We start from the raw sequence: 19,959 nt of genomic DNA on the forward strand, positions 1-19,959 counted from the left end.
ATCACCTCCTCTTCTCCCATCAATGTGTACCCAGAAACTCCATGGTACCCCAGGAAGCACCTTCCTAACCATGATGTCGCTGGGGGTCTCGTAGTCTCTGATCCCTAGAAGAATAGGAGGAAGGGAAGGTGGCTACTTCTGTCTTCCTCTGACAGATGGGGAAACTGAGGCTCACAGTGGTCAAGTGACCTTCCCAAGGATGCCCAGCTTGTAGGTAGTGAAGCTGAGATCACAGACACCCAAAGCTGGAAAGACCTTCTCTGAGGTTCTCTGGGGTCACTGCTTCCAGTCATCCCCCAAAGATCCAAAAGTAGTCTCTACCCTCCTCTGCTCCCAGTCCCGACCTCCTGGGCCAAGCAGAACCAGTTCCATCTCTCTTCTTCTGGACTGAATCATGGCCACTCCCCCAACCCCACTGGATGTAAGTACCATCTGATCCCCCTGCCTTCCCCTGGCCCCCCAGATGCTCCTGCAGAGCTTGGGAGGGTTGGGAATGCCACGTGGGAAGAAGCATGGGTGAGGAGGAGGTTGTATTTGTGCTCAATGCTCAGAGAGCTTGCAAGCTGGTGAAGCTTGAGAGGGCATGAAGGGATGACTGCTGGAAGAAGCTTGGATGAGCCTGAAGAGGAGAGAAGATATGGGGGCAGACACAGACACTCCAATGACTGGGGACATGCAGAGTCAGGCTCCTGAGCCCTAGCCTGTGGGAGACGGGATCCTCCTGACCCCTAAACACAGCACAGACACATCCATGGCAGGCTGTGAATGAGAAGTGCCCATGCATTCCTCAGGTGCTTCACCATCACACCCACATCTAGTGCTCCTCATGTTACCCAGGAAGGAGAGTGAAGGCCTTGATGACCTTGGGGACCCAGCAGGGCCAAGAGAAGGGATCTGAGAATACGGGCCTGGGGGCACTTTGGCTCCTCCCTCTGGCTTTCTGACCAATCCTGGTGCGAAGACGCAGGGGAAGGGGAGAGCACTAGGGATGCAGCCCTCAGCTCAGGCTCCTCCTTCCCCATGCCTTCCTTCCATTCCCCCTCTGGACCCCTCTCTGGGCTCTGGGCTCTGGGCTCTGGGCTCTGGGCTCTGGGCTCCCACTCGCTGGGACACTTCCTCCAAGTCCACTGGATTTCTTGCCTTTGTGGTCTGGCAGGTTCAGTGAGGGCTTCACTCCCACTGTGAGTTTTAAACCCTCCTTGCAGACTCACTCCCTGCAGCCAGGGGCAGAGCTGAGCCTGGGGGATGAGCTAACGACACCAGCCCCTTAGTGCCCTTCCTTTTCTGCTCATTCCTCTACCACCAAACAGCTTCTAGGCAACCACTGAACACAGGATTCTGGGGGCTAAGAAGCAACATGTTAGAGGTAATGCCTTCAGGGACTTTGTAATCTGAAAACCACCTCTTCTTGAAGACCCAATTTGAGGCCCCCTCCTCCATGGAGCCTTCCTCTCACTGATAAACCCATATAGGACTCAGTGCAGCCTTCACAATTTACAAAACAATTTCCCATCCATTAGCCCAGGTAGGGCCCCCAGTAGCCCTGCTAAGGAAGCCATCAAAAATGTCATTTCCTCTATTTTATAGATACACAAGCCCACTCCCAGAGGAAGGAGGTGACAAGGTTCTGAGAGGGTCATGCAGCTAGTTAGATGGAGCCCACACCTATGTCCAGCACAACGGATGGTTCTCCTACCCAGGCCTTGGGTTCCTCACATGTAAAATTCAAGTCAGGCTACATTTTCTAGATCCCATGGTGCTGCTAGGAATGTGACTTGCAAAAGACACACTGTAATATTTCCCTCCCATGCTCCTCCTGGGATGCCTTAAAGGAAAAGCTTCCAAGAAAGTGGCTGTTAACACTCCCAGGTGGAAGTCTGTTCTAAGCACTGCCTGGAAGAGGGGGGGTTCGGCTCTGCCTGGAAATGATGGGCTAGTCGAGGGCACTTCCATTTTAGGCTCATTAAGTACAGCTTGCTTGCAGCACCCCCAGTGAACTTCATCAAAGCGGAAGGGAGTAGAGGGGGTAGGAACTGAAGATGAGAAAGTCCCATCCAGTAGCACCTTGGAGAGCGCCCCGCCCATCTGCTCTGACAGCAACAACAGAGCAAAAGGGAGCTTGGAGTCACCTGTACCCCACCTTTTCATTTCACAGATGAGGACACTGGGGCCCAGGAAATAGAAGTCCAAGGTCACCCAGGTAGGAAGGGGCAGAGTCATGGACCAACAACTGCTGAACTGAACTGTCGTAACACGAGCTTCCATTGCCCCCGACTCCAACTTTCTCAAGAGCACGTGCATAGCTTCAAAGAACTCTGTACTCTGTGAGGTGGGCAGCACAAGGAGATGTGACTTGACTTTATGAATATGCACCTAGCAGGGTGTGTAGCACAGAGCAGGCACTTAACAAGTGTTGATTGATTGATTGGCAGACTGATTGATGGGATGGGACTGGAGGGATTCAGCGACACAGAATCACACAGCTGATAAATGGCAGAGTTGGGACTCGAACCTGGGTCTTTTGGCTTCAAAACGATTCCTCTTTCTACTACCCTCTGAAGCCATCCATACTCCTTGTTTTGAGGTTGATGCCGCCTTTGGCAGGTGGCTTCTCCTCTAAAAGCCTCAGTCCTATCATCCACAAAGTGAGGCAAGATGACATACGAGGCCCCTCCCAGCTACATTCCTTGTTCTATGGTCCCTCCCAGCTCTGACATGCCCTGTTCTCAGGCCCCTCCGAGCTCTGAGTTTATGGCCCATCTGATCAGCAGTGCTGAGATTATGTCACAGTGACGTGGAATTTCCAGCGAAGTCTAATTAAGCCTTCAATGAGCTCTCTGTCTAGGAATCTTCGGTCTAAATTGTAACTATTTATGGGACACAGACCAGGTCAAAGAACATTCCCTTCCATGAACAGCAGATTCCGCACGCACTCACAGATGCCTATGCTTCATAGACGTGACAATGCTTGTCGGTGTTCATCAAATCAAGAGGTTTTAAATCGCATACGCCTTTCCCCTTGACTAGAGTGAGGAAGGCAACTCAAAATCCGATTTCTCTCCTGTTTGCTCTAACATAATTAACACCAGGAACAAAAGCCTTTCTCCAAAATCACTGCCTTGTGTCCTTTTTAATTAGACCTTTGAAGCCTTTAATTTAAAATGTAGGAATCACTCGGGGCGGGGGGCTGTGGGGGGAGAAAAGGTAACATCTGTCTACAACGGTGCCAAGGTTCGGAGTCATCCCCTGCTGTCTGCAGCTGCTCTCCTGGTGTAAATGGTGTTTCACACTCGTTAATTGGTGTCATTAACAGACTTCTTCACTCTTCCAGAAAGTGAGCTCCTCAGTCCTCCCCAGTCCAGGGGTCTTGGGCTGGCTGAGAGCGATGGGCCCCTTTGGACACTGCTCACAACGTCCAGGGCTCCTCATGGCTCTACCCCCTCTACCAGGAAAGAGACACTTCCTCTCCCTATATCAATCCATCGACTTCATAGAATCTCAGAAATGGAGATGTTCTCAAGCAGAATTCCCCACTTCCTTCATCCAGCCCCCATAGAGCCTGACCTCAGGGACTTGAATCATCCTAGCTTTTCCTCCTCCCAAACACCCAGCATCTCTCCAACGTTCTTTCTAAACTGTCATCCTCCCCTGCTCTGGCCAGGGCAAGGTCCCCGCCCTAGCTCTGCTCTTCTGAATGCAGCCCAAACCACACCAGAGTTTGTGGCTGTTGGTGCTGCCCTAATGTGGAGCAGGCTGCCTGGACAGCCAGTGGGCTGCCCCTCACTGGAGACAACCTTTGTTCCAGGCTGCCCTCAACTATGAGATCCCATGACATGGGATACAGCACTCTCCACTATGCCATAAGAAGGTGCTGGCTTTCTCATTAGGGCAAGTATTTGAGCAGGGGCTGGAGGACTGCTTGGGAAGATGCTGTATAAAGATGGCTATTGGGGGCAGCTAGGTGGCGCAGTGGATAAAAGCACCAGCCCTGGATTCAGGAGTACCTGAGTTCAAATCTGGCCTCAGACACTTGACACTTACTAGCTGTGTGACCCTGGGCAAGTCACTTAACCCCCCATAACCCCGCAAAAAACAAACAAACAAAAAAGATGGCTATTGGGCCAAATGCTCTCTGGAGAGGGGAGAGACCATTCTCAGCATCTGGAAGGCAGCTGGTACAAAGGCACAGAGGCAAGAGATGAAGGGTTGTGTGTGGGTCACAGCCCCTGTGTCTGCATAGCCAGACTGTAGCATCTGTGGAAGGGAGTGATGTGTGAGAAAACGGGAAAGGTAGCAACATGCCAGAGCTGGACAGAGGAGTGTTTACTTGGCCCCAGACAAGAGGGAGACACAGAAATGTGTTGAATAGGAGAGGGAGTGTCATAATCAGACCTGCAGTTGGCTGAATATTTGAGGCAGGAAGATCAATTAGGAGGGTATCACCATATAATGTTTTACATAATTGCACATGTAGAACCTATACTGATTGCTTGCAACCTTGGGGAGGGGGTAAGGGAGGGAATGAGAGAGGAATAGAATTTGGAACTCAAAACTTTAAATAAAAGATATTTATTGGAAAAAAAAGATGTACACACATCTTAAGAAACAGCCTGTCGGGTAGAACAGAGTTGTGAGCGGTAGAAAAATGGAGGGGAGTGCAGCCTATGCACAAACCACAAGGAGAGAAGGGGTTTGGTGAGGTGAGGTGTGCAAGTAAGGAAATTTAGGAAGTTGTTCTTTGTAGGGGTGCAGGAACTCGGTTGTTATCTGAGGTATAAGAGCTGAAGGACTTGGAGTGATGGGGAGGGAGTCTGTGTTATAAATCAAAAGGCACATATTTTGAAATATCAAACAGAATTAATGCTCTGACCTAATCAGCTAAAAAAAATGCAGCTATCACCATAAACCAGGAGTGAAGAAGTAAGGCGCTCAATTAGGGTGGTGACTGTGTGAGGAAGGTGGTGTGGGGATAGATAGACACAACTGGTGATTGGCTATGTGGAAAGAATTCAAGTGAGGAGGCAAAGATAAGCTCAAAGCTGTGAACCTCGTGGCTGGAAGGATGGTGGTACCCTGGACAGAAACAGGGACATTCAGGGTGGCAGTGAGTTTGAGGGAAGATTTGTTCTGTTGTAGGCATGGGGCATCGGAGGTGATTTATGGCACCTGGGAGAAAATAAACACTAGGCAGTTGGAGATGGAGGTCAGCAGGAGGAAAGATGGGATATGGTGGGGGGAAGAGCCTAGGACAGAGCTTTGGGAGACATTAGAGTGGGTAGGAGTGACAGATGAGGATCCAGACAAATGAGCGGCCATACAGGCAGGAGAACCCTGAGAGCAGTGTCCAGAGAGCGTATGGGGTATCCGGGAGCAGCAGGGTTTGGCTGTGTCAAAGGCTGCTGAGAGGCCCAGAGGGATGAAGATGGAGAAAAGGTCATTAGATTTAGCCATGAAGAAAGATCATTGGTCATTTGGATAGGGCATTTTCAGTGAATGATGAAACTGGAAACCAGACTGCAGGTGATTTAGAAGCTAGTGAGAACGACATGAAAGCACGGTGTCAATAGCTTTCTCTCTTTTTAAAATCAAATTAACCAGAGTTATCTATTTTATTGTTTTTTTTAAATAAAACCAGCTTTGTTTTATTTATGCATTCAATGATTTTCTTACTTTCCATTTTATTAATTTCTCCTTTGATTTCCAGGATTTCCAATTTGGTGTTTGCTTGGGGATTTTTAGTTTGTTCTTTTTCTATCTTTTTTACTTGCATGCTCAATTCATTGATCTGCCCTTTCTCCATTTTAGTGATGGAAGCATTTAGAGATATACATTTCCCCCGAAGTACTGCTTTGGTGGCATTCCATAAATCTTGTTATGTTGTCTCATTATTGTCATTCTATTTGATGAAATTATTGATTACTTTTATGATTTGTTCTTTGACCCACTTATTCTTTAGGATTAGATTATTTAGCTTCCAATTAATTTTTAATCTATCTTGCCATGGCCCTTTATTAAATGTAATTTTTGTTGCATGGTGATATGAAAAGGATGCATTGGTAGATAGCTTTCTCAAGGCATTTATCTTAGAATGAGGAGATACAGGATAGTCACTAGCAGGGATAGTCAAATCAAATGAGGGGGTTTGAGGGTGGCAGAGAGATGGGCATGTTTGTGGCAGCAGGAAAGGAGCCAGTAGACAGGAAGAGGTAGAAGATCAGAGAGAGTGAAGGTAAAATCCCAGAAGGGGATGGGATCAAGGATGCCGTGAGAAAATAATGAGGTTTTGGGACTCCCAGAGACCCCGCTGAGAGAGGCTGGCCTGACCTTTCTTAAGGCCAGCCCAAAGTGAGGAAGTTACCTCACTCAAAACCACACCCACCTGAAAGCCTTGTTCCCGCCAGAGGATCTGTTCTCTGGGCTCTGGCATCAGCATGACTGTGCCAAACCACTCTCAGATCCAGTGAACCAATAGATTTGAATGATGCTAGCCAATGAGCTTTAAGCAGTGTGCTAGGGTGGGCTCTGCCCCTTCCCTCAGGGAGCTTACGCTCACTGATCGCTCTTTGGCGAGGGAACTTGGGGAGAGCAAACACAATCCTCTAGTGTTCCCCATTTTCTCTCTTCTCTCTCTTCTATTTCCTAGCTAGGCCTTCCTATCTTTCAGAGCCATGTGCGCTCTCTTTACTAATATTTAATATGCTTTAATAAATGCTTAATGCGTCAAACTGGTGCAGTAGCCTCTAATTTCGAAGTAACAAATAGATGATAAATCCCAGCTAAATTCCCCAACACTTGGGACAATTATAGGGTGAGCACGTATAATTTTACTCACCCCAATGCTTATACAGGAGTTGGCCTTCTACCTCTTCATCTGAAATAAGAGTGGAGGGAATGGAGGAAGGATACCTGAGTGATGTGAGCTGAGGAGGAGGGGGGTTCTGAGTGCATGGCCTCAATGTTTTCTTTCTGGTGAAGCTGATAGGGCACAAGGTGAACGTTCTATGGGAGATTTGAGGAGAGAGGAAGTTTGGAAAAGCCACTGCAGTAAGTGGGATAGACAACCACTTGAGTAGGGTTGCTTTGCTAAAATGAGGGCCTATTTGAGATGGATGACCTCGCACAGATTTGTATTAGAGCCCATTAGCATGGCTTTGTGACTTCCTCCAGCTTGGCTCAGCATCACATGACTAGGAGGGAAGGAAGCTTGGAATAATTCGGGGGGGGGGGTGACAGGGGCAAGGGATTGAAGAGAAGGACAGGGTAGAGCTGAACTAGCTCACGGAGGGATCACAATGGGGGAAGATGATGACGTGGGAGAGAACTGAGGTGTGGTGGGACTGGAGGTGACTGGGGACTAAAGCAGAGCTGGCAGTCCTAAGTCAGAGAGACTAAGAGATGGGATGATAAAAGATAATGATCCCATCAAGGGATCTGGGGTCAGGAAGAATTGGATGCCAATGGAACACAAGGGATTAGAGAGTTCTTGATGATGGCAGTGGAAGGATATGCGTGGGTTGGGGCAAGACCAAGAGAATGGCCATCCCTCTACACACCCAAGGTGACCAGGAGGAATGGGTCCCAGGAATCCTTATCAGTGGCTGAGGAACTGGAGAATATCAGCACACATGTTGAAGGCCCCCAAATATAGGGGCAGGAGTTGGGATGGAGAAGAGTCTGTGAGCCCGGCACTGAGCTCATAAAGAAGAATGAAGACTCTCCTGGGGATCCACAGCTAATGGTCAGGAGGAGAGACCACGGAGTGATGCTGGGAGGGGGGCAGCCTAGAAGTGGCCATGGGGAGCACTCCCACACCCTCCACTGGGATCAGTGACACAGGGTTATGAGGGAAGGGGTGACCAGTACTAGAAGAGTGGATTGGACCCCAGGGAGGGAGTGAACAGCTGGAATGGAGTGGGAGCTGGTATCACTGGGATGGGGAGAGTAAGAAAGGTCAGGAGATGCTAACCATTGAGGAATAAGTCCAGACAGAGTACCAGTGGGTGGGAGAGGTGTCGCCGATGAAGACAGGTGATTAAACATTTCAGAGCTTTTTCTCTCCCATGAGACTCATGCTGGCAAGGCTGGGCTGCTGCAGATGTTAACCTCTGGATGGGCAGCAGATGGTCTGAGACAATTGCCTGAGTCTCCAAAACTTGCTCTGGCTAATGATCTGAGACAGGGGCAGGAGGGAGGGCAAAGGCCACATCCGTGCCCAGCATTTCCTAAGCAGGCAGGGCCTCATTCTGAAACCTAGAATTTGATTCTAGTTAACATGATAAAGACCTCCAGGACTGAATCCTGAAACAAAGCTCAATCAGGAGGGAAGAGCTTGGCACCCATTCAATGCAATGATTCAGCGATGACGTCCACGGCACACAGATGATGGGAGGAGATGGAATGGTCTCGTTGGACCACCCTGCTGTGAGGCCCAGGACAGAAGGGCAGCAGACGAGGCCATGGGCCGGCAAGGCCGACGCCCACCCCAACATCTTACACTCCCGATGAGCGACTGTCCAGCGACTGCTTTCCGGAGACCTGAATCTCGCGGCTCCCAGGGCAGCCTACTTCCTTCTTCTCAATGGGCCTCTGCAGCCTCCCTCCTCCCTTCACACCTCCTTCTGTAGTTCTCTTGTCTGGGGCCAAGGAGAAGGAAGCACAGCATGGTTGCTAGGCCTCTCACCATCCTGGTCTGGAAATTCCTGAGCTGAGAGGTCCCTAAGAGAGTGTCAGAGCTGGGAGGGGCCTTAGGGGCCACGAACAGACTTCTTAATTAATACAGAGAAAACAGGCCCAAACAGGGACGATGAGGTCAAGGTCACGGCCACACCAGATGAAAACCCAGCCCTTCTTGTTCTGCTGGGATCCCCTTCTGAGCGCCTCTCTGCCTGGGCCTCTCCCCACACTCTGCCACTGTGGCTGTCCCTCCTTTTCATCCTGGGGGTGTCCCTTTGGCAGCTTCCCTGGCCCCGGGCCATGCTCCGGCCCCTTCCGTCAGCAGCAGCAGGACATGCTGGCAGCTCCAGGAGGTGCTGATAACAACACCATGACCCCAGAGGGTCACAGGAGTGAGAGCTAAAAGCCCTCAGAGATCCCCAGGGCCACGCCCCTCACTTTACAGGTGAGGAAACTGAGGCACGAGGGCGTGCCCAAGCATTCTCAGGTTCTCCCAGTCCATGCCTTGGGTCCTATCCTCTCTACCAGGCCATCTTTTAAACACTGCCTGAATAGACTAACTTTTTAAAAAACCCTTATAAAACAATGAATGCTTTTTCAAAAGCTCCCATGCCAGGCCCTGTGTTCCTGGAGGGAAGACAGGCAGGGTGGGGCCAGGCATGAGCAGAGCTGCTGGGGCTGGGTCACTGCTCCGCAGCTTCTGGAGATGACAGACACATCAGTCGGCACAATAGATGTTTCTGGCAGACCTGAACGATGCCCAGACTGGAGTCAAATGGGACGCTTCAAGACAACAGGGCAAAGGGAAGGTAGAGGCCCCTCCCTGCAGAGGCCGCCTCCCAGGACGCTGGGCAAGTCCCACACGCACAGTGGGTGCCAGCATCAGCCCCTGGCAGACATCCATGAAGCCGTCCCGCCAGCCAGGATGTCCTCCTCATGCACCAGGTGCTTGGGGGTATCCCATTTCCCAAAGAGGGCCCATCCCTGGGCCAGCGGGGAGGTTTTAATTTTGTTCTCTCTACTGTGCTGAAGGTGGAGACACACACCAGGAATCCCAGTCCCTGGGCAGAGGGATGGGCCCAGGATTTGAACCTGTCCTCCCTTCCCACCATGTCTCGGCCCTGGGGGCTTCCCCTTCCTGTGGAAGGAGGCTGGGCTCAGCCTTCGGTCTCTACAGTGAAGCCCAGAAATAAGAAGTTTTCACAGAGTTCTGAGCCTCCCTGGCTAGGCCGGGCACTCTGGCAAGACCCGTGGTCCCTGAGGAGCTCGGGAGGGGTTTACGTGCTTGGGTCTTCCCCACGGGGTAGGGGCAGGAAGGGAATCAGGGCATAGAGTGGGCCCAGGCCCTCCCCTGCTGGGCTGCCCGCTCGCTTCTGAGAGGGAAAACACAGGAGATGGTGGTGGGGCAGGGCCTCTCCCAGACCTGGGGGCAGCGTCCTGAGAGCCTTCTTCAGGAGCCCAGAGCTGTGTGCGAGAAGGGAGAAGCAGGAGCCAGGCCGGCCCCCTCCTGCCTTGCTGGGCACCTGAGGTCCTTCCCTCCTTTGAGAAGGAGAGACTGTGGGAGAATGAATGATGGGGGCCAGGCAGCCAGAGGTCCACAGGGTTCACAACGCATCTGATTTTTTTTTTTAATTTTCATTTACTTTTAGTAGAATAGACTTTTCCAGTTTGAAAATACATCTACTACAGAGCCAACAAAAGCAAGCGCTCCCAAGGGGGATTCTAAGCAACAACCTCTCCCGGCTGCCTCCACTTCCCTCCAAACAGGGCTGTGCCCCCCCACCCGCCCTGGGGGGTGCGGGAGAGGGGCTACAATGGGTTTGGCAATGACAACAACTGGGGAGGGGGCGCAGGGGCCCCAGAAAGCTCACTGGCCCGGCCCAGCCTGAAGCTGGCCTCAGTCGGGGCTTCTGCCCAGAAGTTCACATGATAGGATGCATCCGCCTCTGTCTCTCTTTGGTATCTCAGAATCCCTCTCGTGTTCGGCTGTAAGAAGCGAGACCCTCTAAGCTGTGTCTACACCGGCCGAGGTCCTGTGCTTTCTGGTGTGTGCAGGAGGACGCATGCCCTCGGCGGGTCACTTTTCTCCTGGCCCTGGGAAGGCCGATCGCTGGGCAGTTTTCCGAGTCAGCGACTGTCCTGGGCCAGCGTAGACACGGCCCTAATGCGCACTTTACAAAAGTATGCCACAATTAGTAAGTAAGTCGGGAAATGTGCAAACCAGAATGAAAAGGATGTTACTCTGGAACAAGCCCCCGTGGCTCATTTCTTATAGTGATTCGGGGCATCTGCGAAGGCGAACTTGAGGCGGTAAGCCTCCGCCAGGAGCACGCTGACCTCCTCGTTTCCCCAGTGGGCCGTGGGCAAGTTCTGGAGGAAGATGAGCAGCTCCTGACAAAAAGAGAGGACACGGCTGTTAAAGAGGGAATCAGCCCACTCCAACCCAAGGCACGGTCAGTCACCAGGGGCGCTCAGGGAGAGGCGGAGTTTATCCCAATCAGGGTGCCTGCCCTCAGTGGGCTTCCAGTCTAACAGGAGGAGTAAGGCACAAATGCAGCATGCATGCAAACACGGTGGGTCAGAGAGATACAAAGTGCTGCTGCTACTGATGGTGGTGGTGGTGGTGGTTGGCTTTTTTTTTTTTTTTGCTCAGGACAATGAGCGATTAAGTGACTTGCCCAGGGTCACACAGCTAGTGCCAAGTATCTGAGGCTGGATTTGAACTCAGGTCCTCCTGAATCCAGGGCTGGTGCTTTATCCACTGTGCCACCTAGCTGCCCCCAGCGGCCGACATTTTGAAAGCCCTGTATGTCTGCAGAGAAGTTTGCACAAATGATGTCGTTTGTCACCAAAATGGTGGCACTTGGGGCAGACTGCTTCCAGGAAACAGCTTTGTTCTGGGGCCTGGAAAGGACGGGCAAGACTTGGACAGTCCAAAAAAAAAAAAAAGGCCTATTCCGCCTGGTCTGTGAGGACGAAGCCTGGCAGGAGAGTCCAGGGCCCTGGCCCCGCTTGCCTGCCACCCTCAGGCAATTCCCTTCCATTGTTAAAAACCTCATATATGAAGCACCCACGGTGTGGGGGGGCAGCAGGGAGGGACAGAGTTGAGATAAGCCCCATTTCTTATTCACATGGAGCTCATGACAACTGGGAACTGACTGGTCAATATCCCATGGCTGATGTCTCAGACAGGTGTAGACCCGGGTGGGGCCGGGTGAGGTCAGAGGGAGCAGTGGCTCCTCGGTACTGGGAAGGCTTCAGACCAAGAGAAGCCCCAGAGAGGTTGGCTTATCATTCAGACCCTGCCTCCAGATCTGATGAACCCCAGTCCCTCCCTCTCTTCCTCTCTATCTGTCCGTCTCCTCTGTCCGTCTCTCTCCCTCTCTGTCTATCTGTCCGTCTCCTCTGTCCGTCTCTCTCCCTCTCTGTCTATCTGTCCGTCTCCTCTGTCCGTCTCTCTCCCTCTCTGTCTATCTGTCTGTCTCCTCTGTCCGTCTCTCTCCCTCTCTGTCTCCTCTGTCTCTCTCCCTCTGTCTGTCTGTCTCCTCTGTCTGTATCTCTGTCCCCTCTGTCTCTCGCCCTGTCTCTCTCCCTCTGTCTGTCTCTCTCCCTCTCTGTGTCTCTCTCTCCCTCTCTGTGTCTCTCTCTCCCTCTGTCTGTCTCCTCTGTCTGTCTCTCTCCCTCTGTCTGTCTCCCTCTCTTTCTGTCTCTCTCCCTGTCTGTCTCCCTCTGTCTCCTCTTTCTCTGTCTCTGTCTGTCTCTCTCCCTCTGTCTGTCTGTCTCTGTCTCTCTCTCGGCTGATAACTACGACTCTCTTCATTACCGGGGGTGGAACAGTAGCTAGCATGTATACAGTGTTTGCAGGTTGGCACAGCATTTTACAAATCCTGCCTCATTTCATCCTCACAACCCTGTGAGGCAGGTGCTGTTATTATCTCCATGTGACAGATGTGGAAAGGACAGCGTCTTTCAAACATGCCCCCTTCTCTTCTCTGACCCTGCCCCACCCTGGAGCAGGCCTGGTCACCTCATACCTGGACTATGGCAACAGCTGCTGGAGTTGAGAGGGGGGGCTGCCTGTCTCAAGTCTCCCCCCTCCATTCAGCCACCAAAGGGGTTCTCCTAAAACGAAGGCCCGCCCATGTCACTCCCCCAGTCAATCCTCCTCCAGGAGCAAATACAACGGGCTTTGTTTGGCATCCCAAGCCCTGCCTAGCCCAGCCCTCTCCTCTCTCTCCAGCCTTCTTCCCCTCCTCCGCACACTCCTGGATCCCCTGACCCTGGCCCCGGCTGCTCCACCGCCCCTCTGTCTCTCAGCTTAAGGGCATCCTCTCCGTCCATCACCCCCCAGGCCTGCAACACTCTCCCCCTGTGCCCCCACTCCTGACCTCCCTGGCTCCCTCTCAGTGCCTTCTGCAGGAAGCCTTCCCGGCCCCTCGTGTTTCCAGCACCCTCTCCCATTGGCCCCGTCTACAGCTTGTCTGTGCTTCCTTGTCCCCACGTTGTGCCACCCCACCCCACCCCCACCCCAGTTAGATTGTAAGCTTCTCCAGGTCAGGGACTGTCTTTTGCCTTTTTCTTTTTTTTTTTTTTTTTACTCCCCAGAGCTTTGCACAGGGCCTGGCTCACAGTAGCCGCTCACAATAAATATCTATTTCCTTACTGACCATGAGGCCCGTGGGTGAACAGTAAGAAATGACTTCCCAACAGTGAGGGCCGTCAGCCATGGCCAACCGTGCAACTGCATTAGTGGCACCAACACTTCCCAAACCAAGAATGATTCACCCTGTCAAAGCTGGCCTTCCCAGTGGTTTGCACAGATCACCTAGCACGGCTTGGGTCCCGCTGACTTTCTCTTAAGTCAAACTAGCCTCTGATCCCCAGAGGATGATGGGAAGCAAGTTAGCTTTTGATGTCAAATGGCAGAGACGTCTGCTAATCAAGACTGAGCAGATAACACGTTTAGTCTGTTTAAAAGACACTCAAGGCAGAAGTTTACAAACTACCACAGAGCCAAGATGAATAAATTAATATTGGCAGAGACAAAGGGCTCATTTGCCTACAATTATTATTTTCTTCTGTTAATAGGAAAAGATGAAGCCAGAAACCAGGAGTCAGTGCACCAACAAGGCCACCAGGTTAATGAGTCTCATTCACTTTTCTGTCTATACCCAGTCTCTGATTTGTACGGCTCAGCTGGAAAAGTAATGAAGCACAAGACCTACGGAGGGGCCTGAGGAAAAGCATGATGGTGCTCAAGCGCGGTCATAAAGCTCTCGGACAGGCCTTGGCCAGTGCTGCCCGGGTTCTGGACACCGAGGATGGCAGTGTGGGCAGGGTAGAGAGAAGCTGGAGGATTTGGCCATTCGCTCTGACTTGGGAACGAGAGAACAAAAGTTCAGATCACAGCCAGTGCCTGACCTGATGGAACTCAAACGAGCCCAACTTTAGAATGGACTGGAAGGGGAACAGACAGCTGGCCCTCTGCCCGCTCCCCCTGCTTGTCCTGGGAGCTCTAAGAACAAATGGGGCAGGACAGCACCCGTCACTGTAATTTTATCAGCCAAGTACAACCACAAGACCACGAAAGGTCTGAGGGTCTCTGTACTCATCACCCCTGGATGTCGGCAGTCTCATCTGACAAGTGGCTCAGGGAACATTCATCAGCATCCCTCCTGGCTCAGAGAGCCGGGCCCCGAGGCTGTATTCCAATAAGAAATGTCTGGACTTGTTAAGTGCAAGTGTAGAAGGAATGGGAGAGCAGTGGCTTTAGGGAAAGGCTGACCCAAGGGGAGGGAGTCGGGGCTGCTGCCACAGCTGCCTGGCCCACCCACGAGAGGAAGCAGAATGCCTTCTGAATCCTGAGGCTGGCGGGGACAATGTCCCAGACCCAGTTAAGTCAACTTCCTCCAGCAGATTGGGAGATGACCCAGGGCACAAAGAGAGGAAGGAGCCTCCATTCGGCAAGAGGAGCCTAGAAGTGGGCCAGGCCCCAACTTTGGCAGGGGCCGAGGCCCATCCCAAGAAGAGGCCAAGGCAGCATATCCGTCCATCCATCCATCCACCACCAATCACCTCTCTGTTTCGGCAGCTCTGCTCCATCCTTCCAGTTGTCCCTCGGTTCATGAATCTTTGAGAAGACCCCGACCCTCTGGAGCCAGGGTGGCTGCCGAGATGGGCCTGTCAGCACTGAAGAGCTGCTTTTCAGGTGGCTCATCCCTCAGCCCCAGATACTGACTCTCCTCTGAAAGGTCAGGCTGGAGAGGGACAGCCAATGGAGCCAGGCAATGCCAGGTACACCTGGAGCCCAAGGAGCCGGGAGCTCCGGTGCCAGGCTCCTTCCTCAGCTCTCCCTGACCACTCGGTGGGCAAGGCCTCTCCTTTCCATGATTCTCTAGCTCCTGTGGCCCCTAGCCTGGCCCCTGGGCTCACACTCATCCCTGTGCACGGCATAATCCACAGTCAGGACCATCAGGACAGGGGCCAGGGCTTTTGTTGTGTCTGTGTCCCCAGTCCTGAGCACAGGCCCTCGATCTAGGCTAGAGGGAGGGAAGGAGGGAAGGAAGGAATCTTCATTGCTTCCCTCCCCTAGATAAGCTGGAGACCCTTCCAGCTCATCCACAGCCATTCGCCCTCTTTCTCTGGGACACCTGAAGGAACAGGACAAGAAGATAAGCCCAGAGCAGCTTCAGACTTCTTGTCCCAACAAGCAGATACTGAATACACGCAGATGGGGCCAGGGACTCTTCTGCTCAGGAATCTCCAATGGCTCCCTAATGAGCCCCAGCAGAGTTCTCACTCCCTGGCTGGTGTTGCAGGCCCTCCGGTCTGGCATGACCCACCTTCTCAGCCTCATCTCATACCATCCCCTCCGTTCTGTGCCCAAGCCAAAGGGACAACCCTCTGGCCCCCAGTGCTCACCCTCCTTCAGGCCCTTCCCCTACTGTTCCCTCTGTCTAGAATGTCCTCCCATCCTTTCCCCCCCCCACTGAATTCCTACCCATGGCTTAAGGGTAACTCCAAAGTCACCTCCTCCAGGAAGCCTACCCTGATCCCCGGTCAGAGAAGACTCTTCTCCCCTGAAGCTCACACAGCACTTTGGCTTTCTTCACTCTCTAACACACTGAGCACACACTGTTGGGATTCGACCATCCATGTCCCTCTGATCCCAAAGGCAGAGCTGGATGCCTGTGTTAGCCTCCTAACTGATCCCCAGGCTGCTCTGCACTTGGAGGATTTTTGTTTTATAGGACAGTGGTATTCCATGGCATTCATGCACCACAATTGGCTTTAGCCATTCCCCGGATCGATGGGCACTGAGGAGAAGACACCTGGAACACAGGACTCAGACCTGGCGGTCATCTCTCAGAACGGACTGTGGAATGGCAGGGCACAGTCAGAAGAGAGAGGACCGAACAGTGAGGGGACTGAAGACCCCGTGACTGGAAAATCAGATGAAAAATCAGAGGTGTTTGTCCTGGAGCGGAGAAGACCAAGAGAGAGGGAACGTGTGAGCACTGCCTCAGTATGACCAGAAGGCTGCCCTAGAGGGGAGCACCCCAAGGAAGAGGAGGAGGTGTCCTAGGGGGTGGTCTCCCACAGCGGAGGGCACCAGCCCCTAAAGGAGCCACCTTCCCATGCCTGAAGACCTCTCAGCCGAGGCTGAAGGAAGCCCGGGATCTGTGCTTGGGGCAGGGCTGGCCTGGGTGACTTCGGAGAGGCCGCCCCTTTCCAGAGTAACTCTGGCTTCACTGTGCACGTGCATAAGTCCTGAAACGCTCAGAGGGAGTGGACGCCATCATCTGATCCTCTGAAGGTTTGCCCCCCACCCCTGCCCGAGGTGAGTATTCTTGGCCCATCACGAAAACCACAGAAGGCTGTGTTCATGGAATCCCAAGCGGACACAACCATAGATGCTGGGAATGTCACCGGATAAGCTGGGTATGAAATCGCCATCTCTCTGACATCACTTCAAGAGCATTTAGAGCATGATTAATAACTCGGGGGCTGCTGTTGGTCATTCAGTCAAGGGTTAGTCCCACCGGCTAATCAGAGTGAGGAGAAAGAGCATGAGATGAGGGAAAGAAGAGGAAAGCCGTTGGACAATCACAGAGAGATTCCTTCACATCTCTGGGCCTCCATTTCTTCAGAGTGTTGGCACAGACAATCCCCAAGGTTTCTTCCATTCCAATGATCCATGAACCTATAGCTACTATAGCTGATGCTAATTGAAAGACAAATGCACATTAAATTAAAACCAACCGTTAATGTTCTTGTCTCAGTAGGAAAGATGAGCAAAGTGGCTTCTTTGACCTCACCCAAATTAGACAATGTCTTATTTTCTCTCCAAGCAAACCCAATTTTTAAGTTTGTTGATTCTAGCCACAATAACAAGAATTCTTTGCTATGTGTCCTGAAAAAAGAAGGGAGAGACACAAATGGGATTGGCTTCCCCTTCCATTCACTTACACACTCAGACTATGCTCACAGGAGGGCTTGTAATCACGTTTAAAGCTAGGTTTACGGCTTAACAGCGTTTGTGTTCCAAAGCTGCATGGTTGCAAATCTTGTTAGTGAGCTGTGACGGTGCTGACTGGGGACAAATGTAAGCAGGACTTTTCCAGCCATGGGTGCTTATGGGCACATGCCAGGGCCTGGCAGGGCCACCTCACTGTGGGAAGGCAAGGGCACAGGGCATTTCCCTCCTCTGCACTTTGGAGAGAAAGCTGGTAACTTAGGGCAGCTCAGAGCCAGGGACTTGGGTCATTAGGCCATTGTATTTAGGGTAGACTGGAGCAGGGAGATGCTGAAGGCTCTGAGAAGAAGCCTGTGAGTCAAAGCAGAGGCAAGGAAGTCCTGAATTGGAGCAATGGGTGGTGGCCATGCCAAATAAAGGGCCCCGAATCCCAAAGGTTATGGGGAGATGGACGCCAAAGACCTGATGACTAATGGGGAGGGGGGAAGGACAAATTCCAGAAGACTGCAGGTTCCAAGCCTGAGAGCCTAGAAGAATAGTGGGAGGCTCATTCAGAGAAAGAGAGATGGGAAGGGGAGGGGGGTTTCAATTTCACATGTGCTGACCTTCAGGTACAGCAGAAGATCCACGCCAAGTCATATCAGTAAACACTTATTAAGCCCCTACTATGTGCCAGCCACTGGGCTAAGCACTGTATCAGAATGGGAGAGGCCAAAGAAAGGCACCTCGCCTCGCGGCAGCCCCGGATCCCCATCCCCTCTGAGAAGGATCAGGGGCTGCTTGGCGGGCACCCGTCCCCTCCTCGGTAGACAGTCCTTCATGAGCCGCTGCTTGCCTGTGGTCTGCCCTCCTCTGGTGAGGAGCTGCCGGGTACCCGTGCCGGCCGACATGCCCCATCTCCCAGCCCATGGTAGAAGCCATCCCACTTGGTCGATCCTGCCAGAGAGTGATCTGTGGGGCTGGCCTTCAGGACCCTAGAGTCCTTGTTATGAGGCATCATAAGAGAACGTGGGGAGAGGCATTTTATCAGCCCCCCCAGTTCTATTTTTTTAAATTAAATGAACCCTTGTGCTCATCATGATGCAGGCCATGGAGGCTGGTTTGGACCCCTCCTCCCCCATCACTGGCAAAGCTGTGCTTGCCGCAGGCCACAGCAGGAGGCCGGAGGAGAGGCCAAGAAAACAAAGAACAGAGAGCGTGTCATTGTGTGACGGAAGAGAAATGAAGCTGACCACACCACAAGTCACCCTCCACCCTGGCTGAGACCACCCATCCCTAAGAGGAAGCTCCCTGGGAGAGTCTGAAAAGGCAAAACGTCCACTTCCCCACTGCACTGTCCCACTCGGTCACTCGCCACAGGAGGAGCCCGGGCCACACTGCTGGTGTCCTGTAGAGAGGACCTTTGGAAGTCCTTGCTCTTCTTGTCTGACTGCTCCGAAGGAGAAATGGCCCAGGCGGATCTGGTCGCTCGGCTCCTCAGTTTCCCTGTCTGCCCAGTGAGGAACTTGGACTATGAATCCTCAAGGTTCCCTCGGGTTGTGAGCCCCACAGCTGTAGAGTTTCATACATGTCTGCTTCCAAAAGGTCCATGGGTCCCCCCCCCATGCTGAGCAGGGCTGGGCTTCCCTGGGCCTTTCTCCTCTGCTGCCCCAACCTACCCCAAGAACATCCAGAAATGCAGCCATCAGGAGCGGATCTCCTTGACAGTCCAATTCCAGAGGAATCTGGCACTAAAGCTAGAAAATGGGGGATGGCCACACAGAACTCCACAGCCAGCTGGAAAAACCACAGGGGCCAGACACACTGACAGAAGCATCTCCGCTAGGCCTCGGAGGGCCCCGCCAGGGGCTCGTGTTTTTTAGGTGAAGGCTTCCCGGTGAGAACCACACCTTCAGGTGCCTGAGTCAGCTTCCTGCTCCATCTCTCTTTCCACCAGACCACAACAGTGTGCCACTGCCTGCTCAGAGTACACACGGAGCATCCTCACTGTACTTCCAGACTTAGTGCTAATCAAAAAAGTGGGTGTGATGAAAACTGTGGCCCCAGGAAGGAGCTGAGGCTCTGCCTTGGGCCAGAGCTCCCTGTCAGGAAGGATCAGCACGAGGAGGCTGGCGACGGGGTGGAGGGGAGGGGAGCCGAGGGGCCGAGACCCGCCGGCTGTGGGTGAAGCAGCACATATGCTGCCCGCTCCGAGCGGCCTGACGGGAAGAGCAAAGAGCCAAAGTCCTGCAGCTTTTTTTCTAGGCTTCAACTCATTATCTCAATGAAATCAAAGGGAGGGAGGAGAGCAGAGAAATGGAATGAAGGGAAGGGAATCATGTGGGAGGCCCGTGCCACTGGGGAACAGTCTTCAAAGCAACACTCATCACACACAATTTAAGTGAAGTGAATCTGGAGCTAACGAGCAGAGGAGAGAGGGGGACCCTCCCCTTGGCTCAGACCCCGAGGAGTCTGGAGAAGTCAGGGAGGAAACACGATGGCACGAGCTGGACTCTGGACATCTGAACTTGCTGACCCAGGACAGAACTCACCCCCGACCACCTTCAAACTTCCCTCTCGACAGACAGCACCCCTTCCCCTGCCATCCTTCTAGTCACTGCCGTGCATGATCCCTGGGGCTCGAGGCGGACGTGAAAAAAGGAGATGGTCTCTGGGCCTCTGGCAACAGAAGAGGTTGGCCCTGCTCCATTTCCACCCTGGGCTGGTCTGCTCCCCTTCGGCACCTGGGCCCCCCTGCACCCAACCTGGTGCATTCCCCTGAGAGACTGACTCCCCGGCAGCTCAGAACCTCTGCCTGAGCTGCCTCCTCC

General features: G+C 52.7%; 1 protein-coding gene across 1 annotated transcript in view; it reads right to left on the reverse strand.

Moving 5' to 3' along the window:
• Positions 1-10,305: 10,305 nt before the first annotated feature.
• TBC1D22A (TBC1 domain family member 22A) overlaps positions 10,306-19,959 on the reverse strand; it is a 268,885-nt gene continuing 259,231 nt past the window's right edge. The window contains exon 13 of the mRNA XM_043969133.1: positions 10,306-11,064. Coding sequence (XP_043825068.1) covers positions 10,936-11,064 — 129 coding nt within the window. The 3' untranslated portion in view covers positions 10,306-10,935. The remainder of the gene's footprint in view (positions 11,065-19,959) is intronic.

Source organism: Dromiciops gliroides, chromosome 5 (genome assembly GCF_019393635.1).
Source record: "Dromiciops gliroides isolate mDroGli1 chromosome 5, mDroGli1.pri, whole genome shotgun sequence".
In the NCBI taxonomy this organism is placed as follows: Eukaryota; Metazoa; Chordata; class Mammalia; order Microbiotheria; family Microbiotheriidae; genus Dromiciops; species Dromiciops gliroides.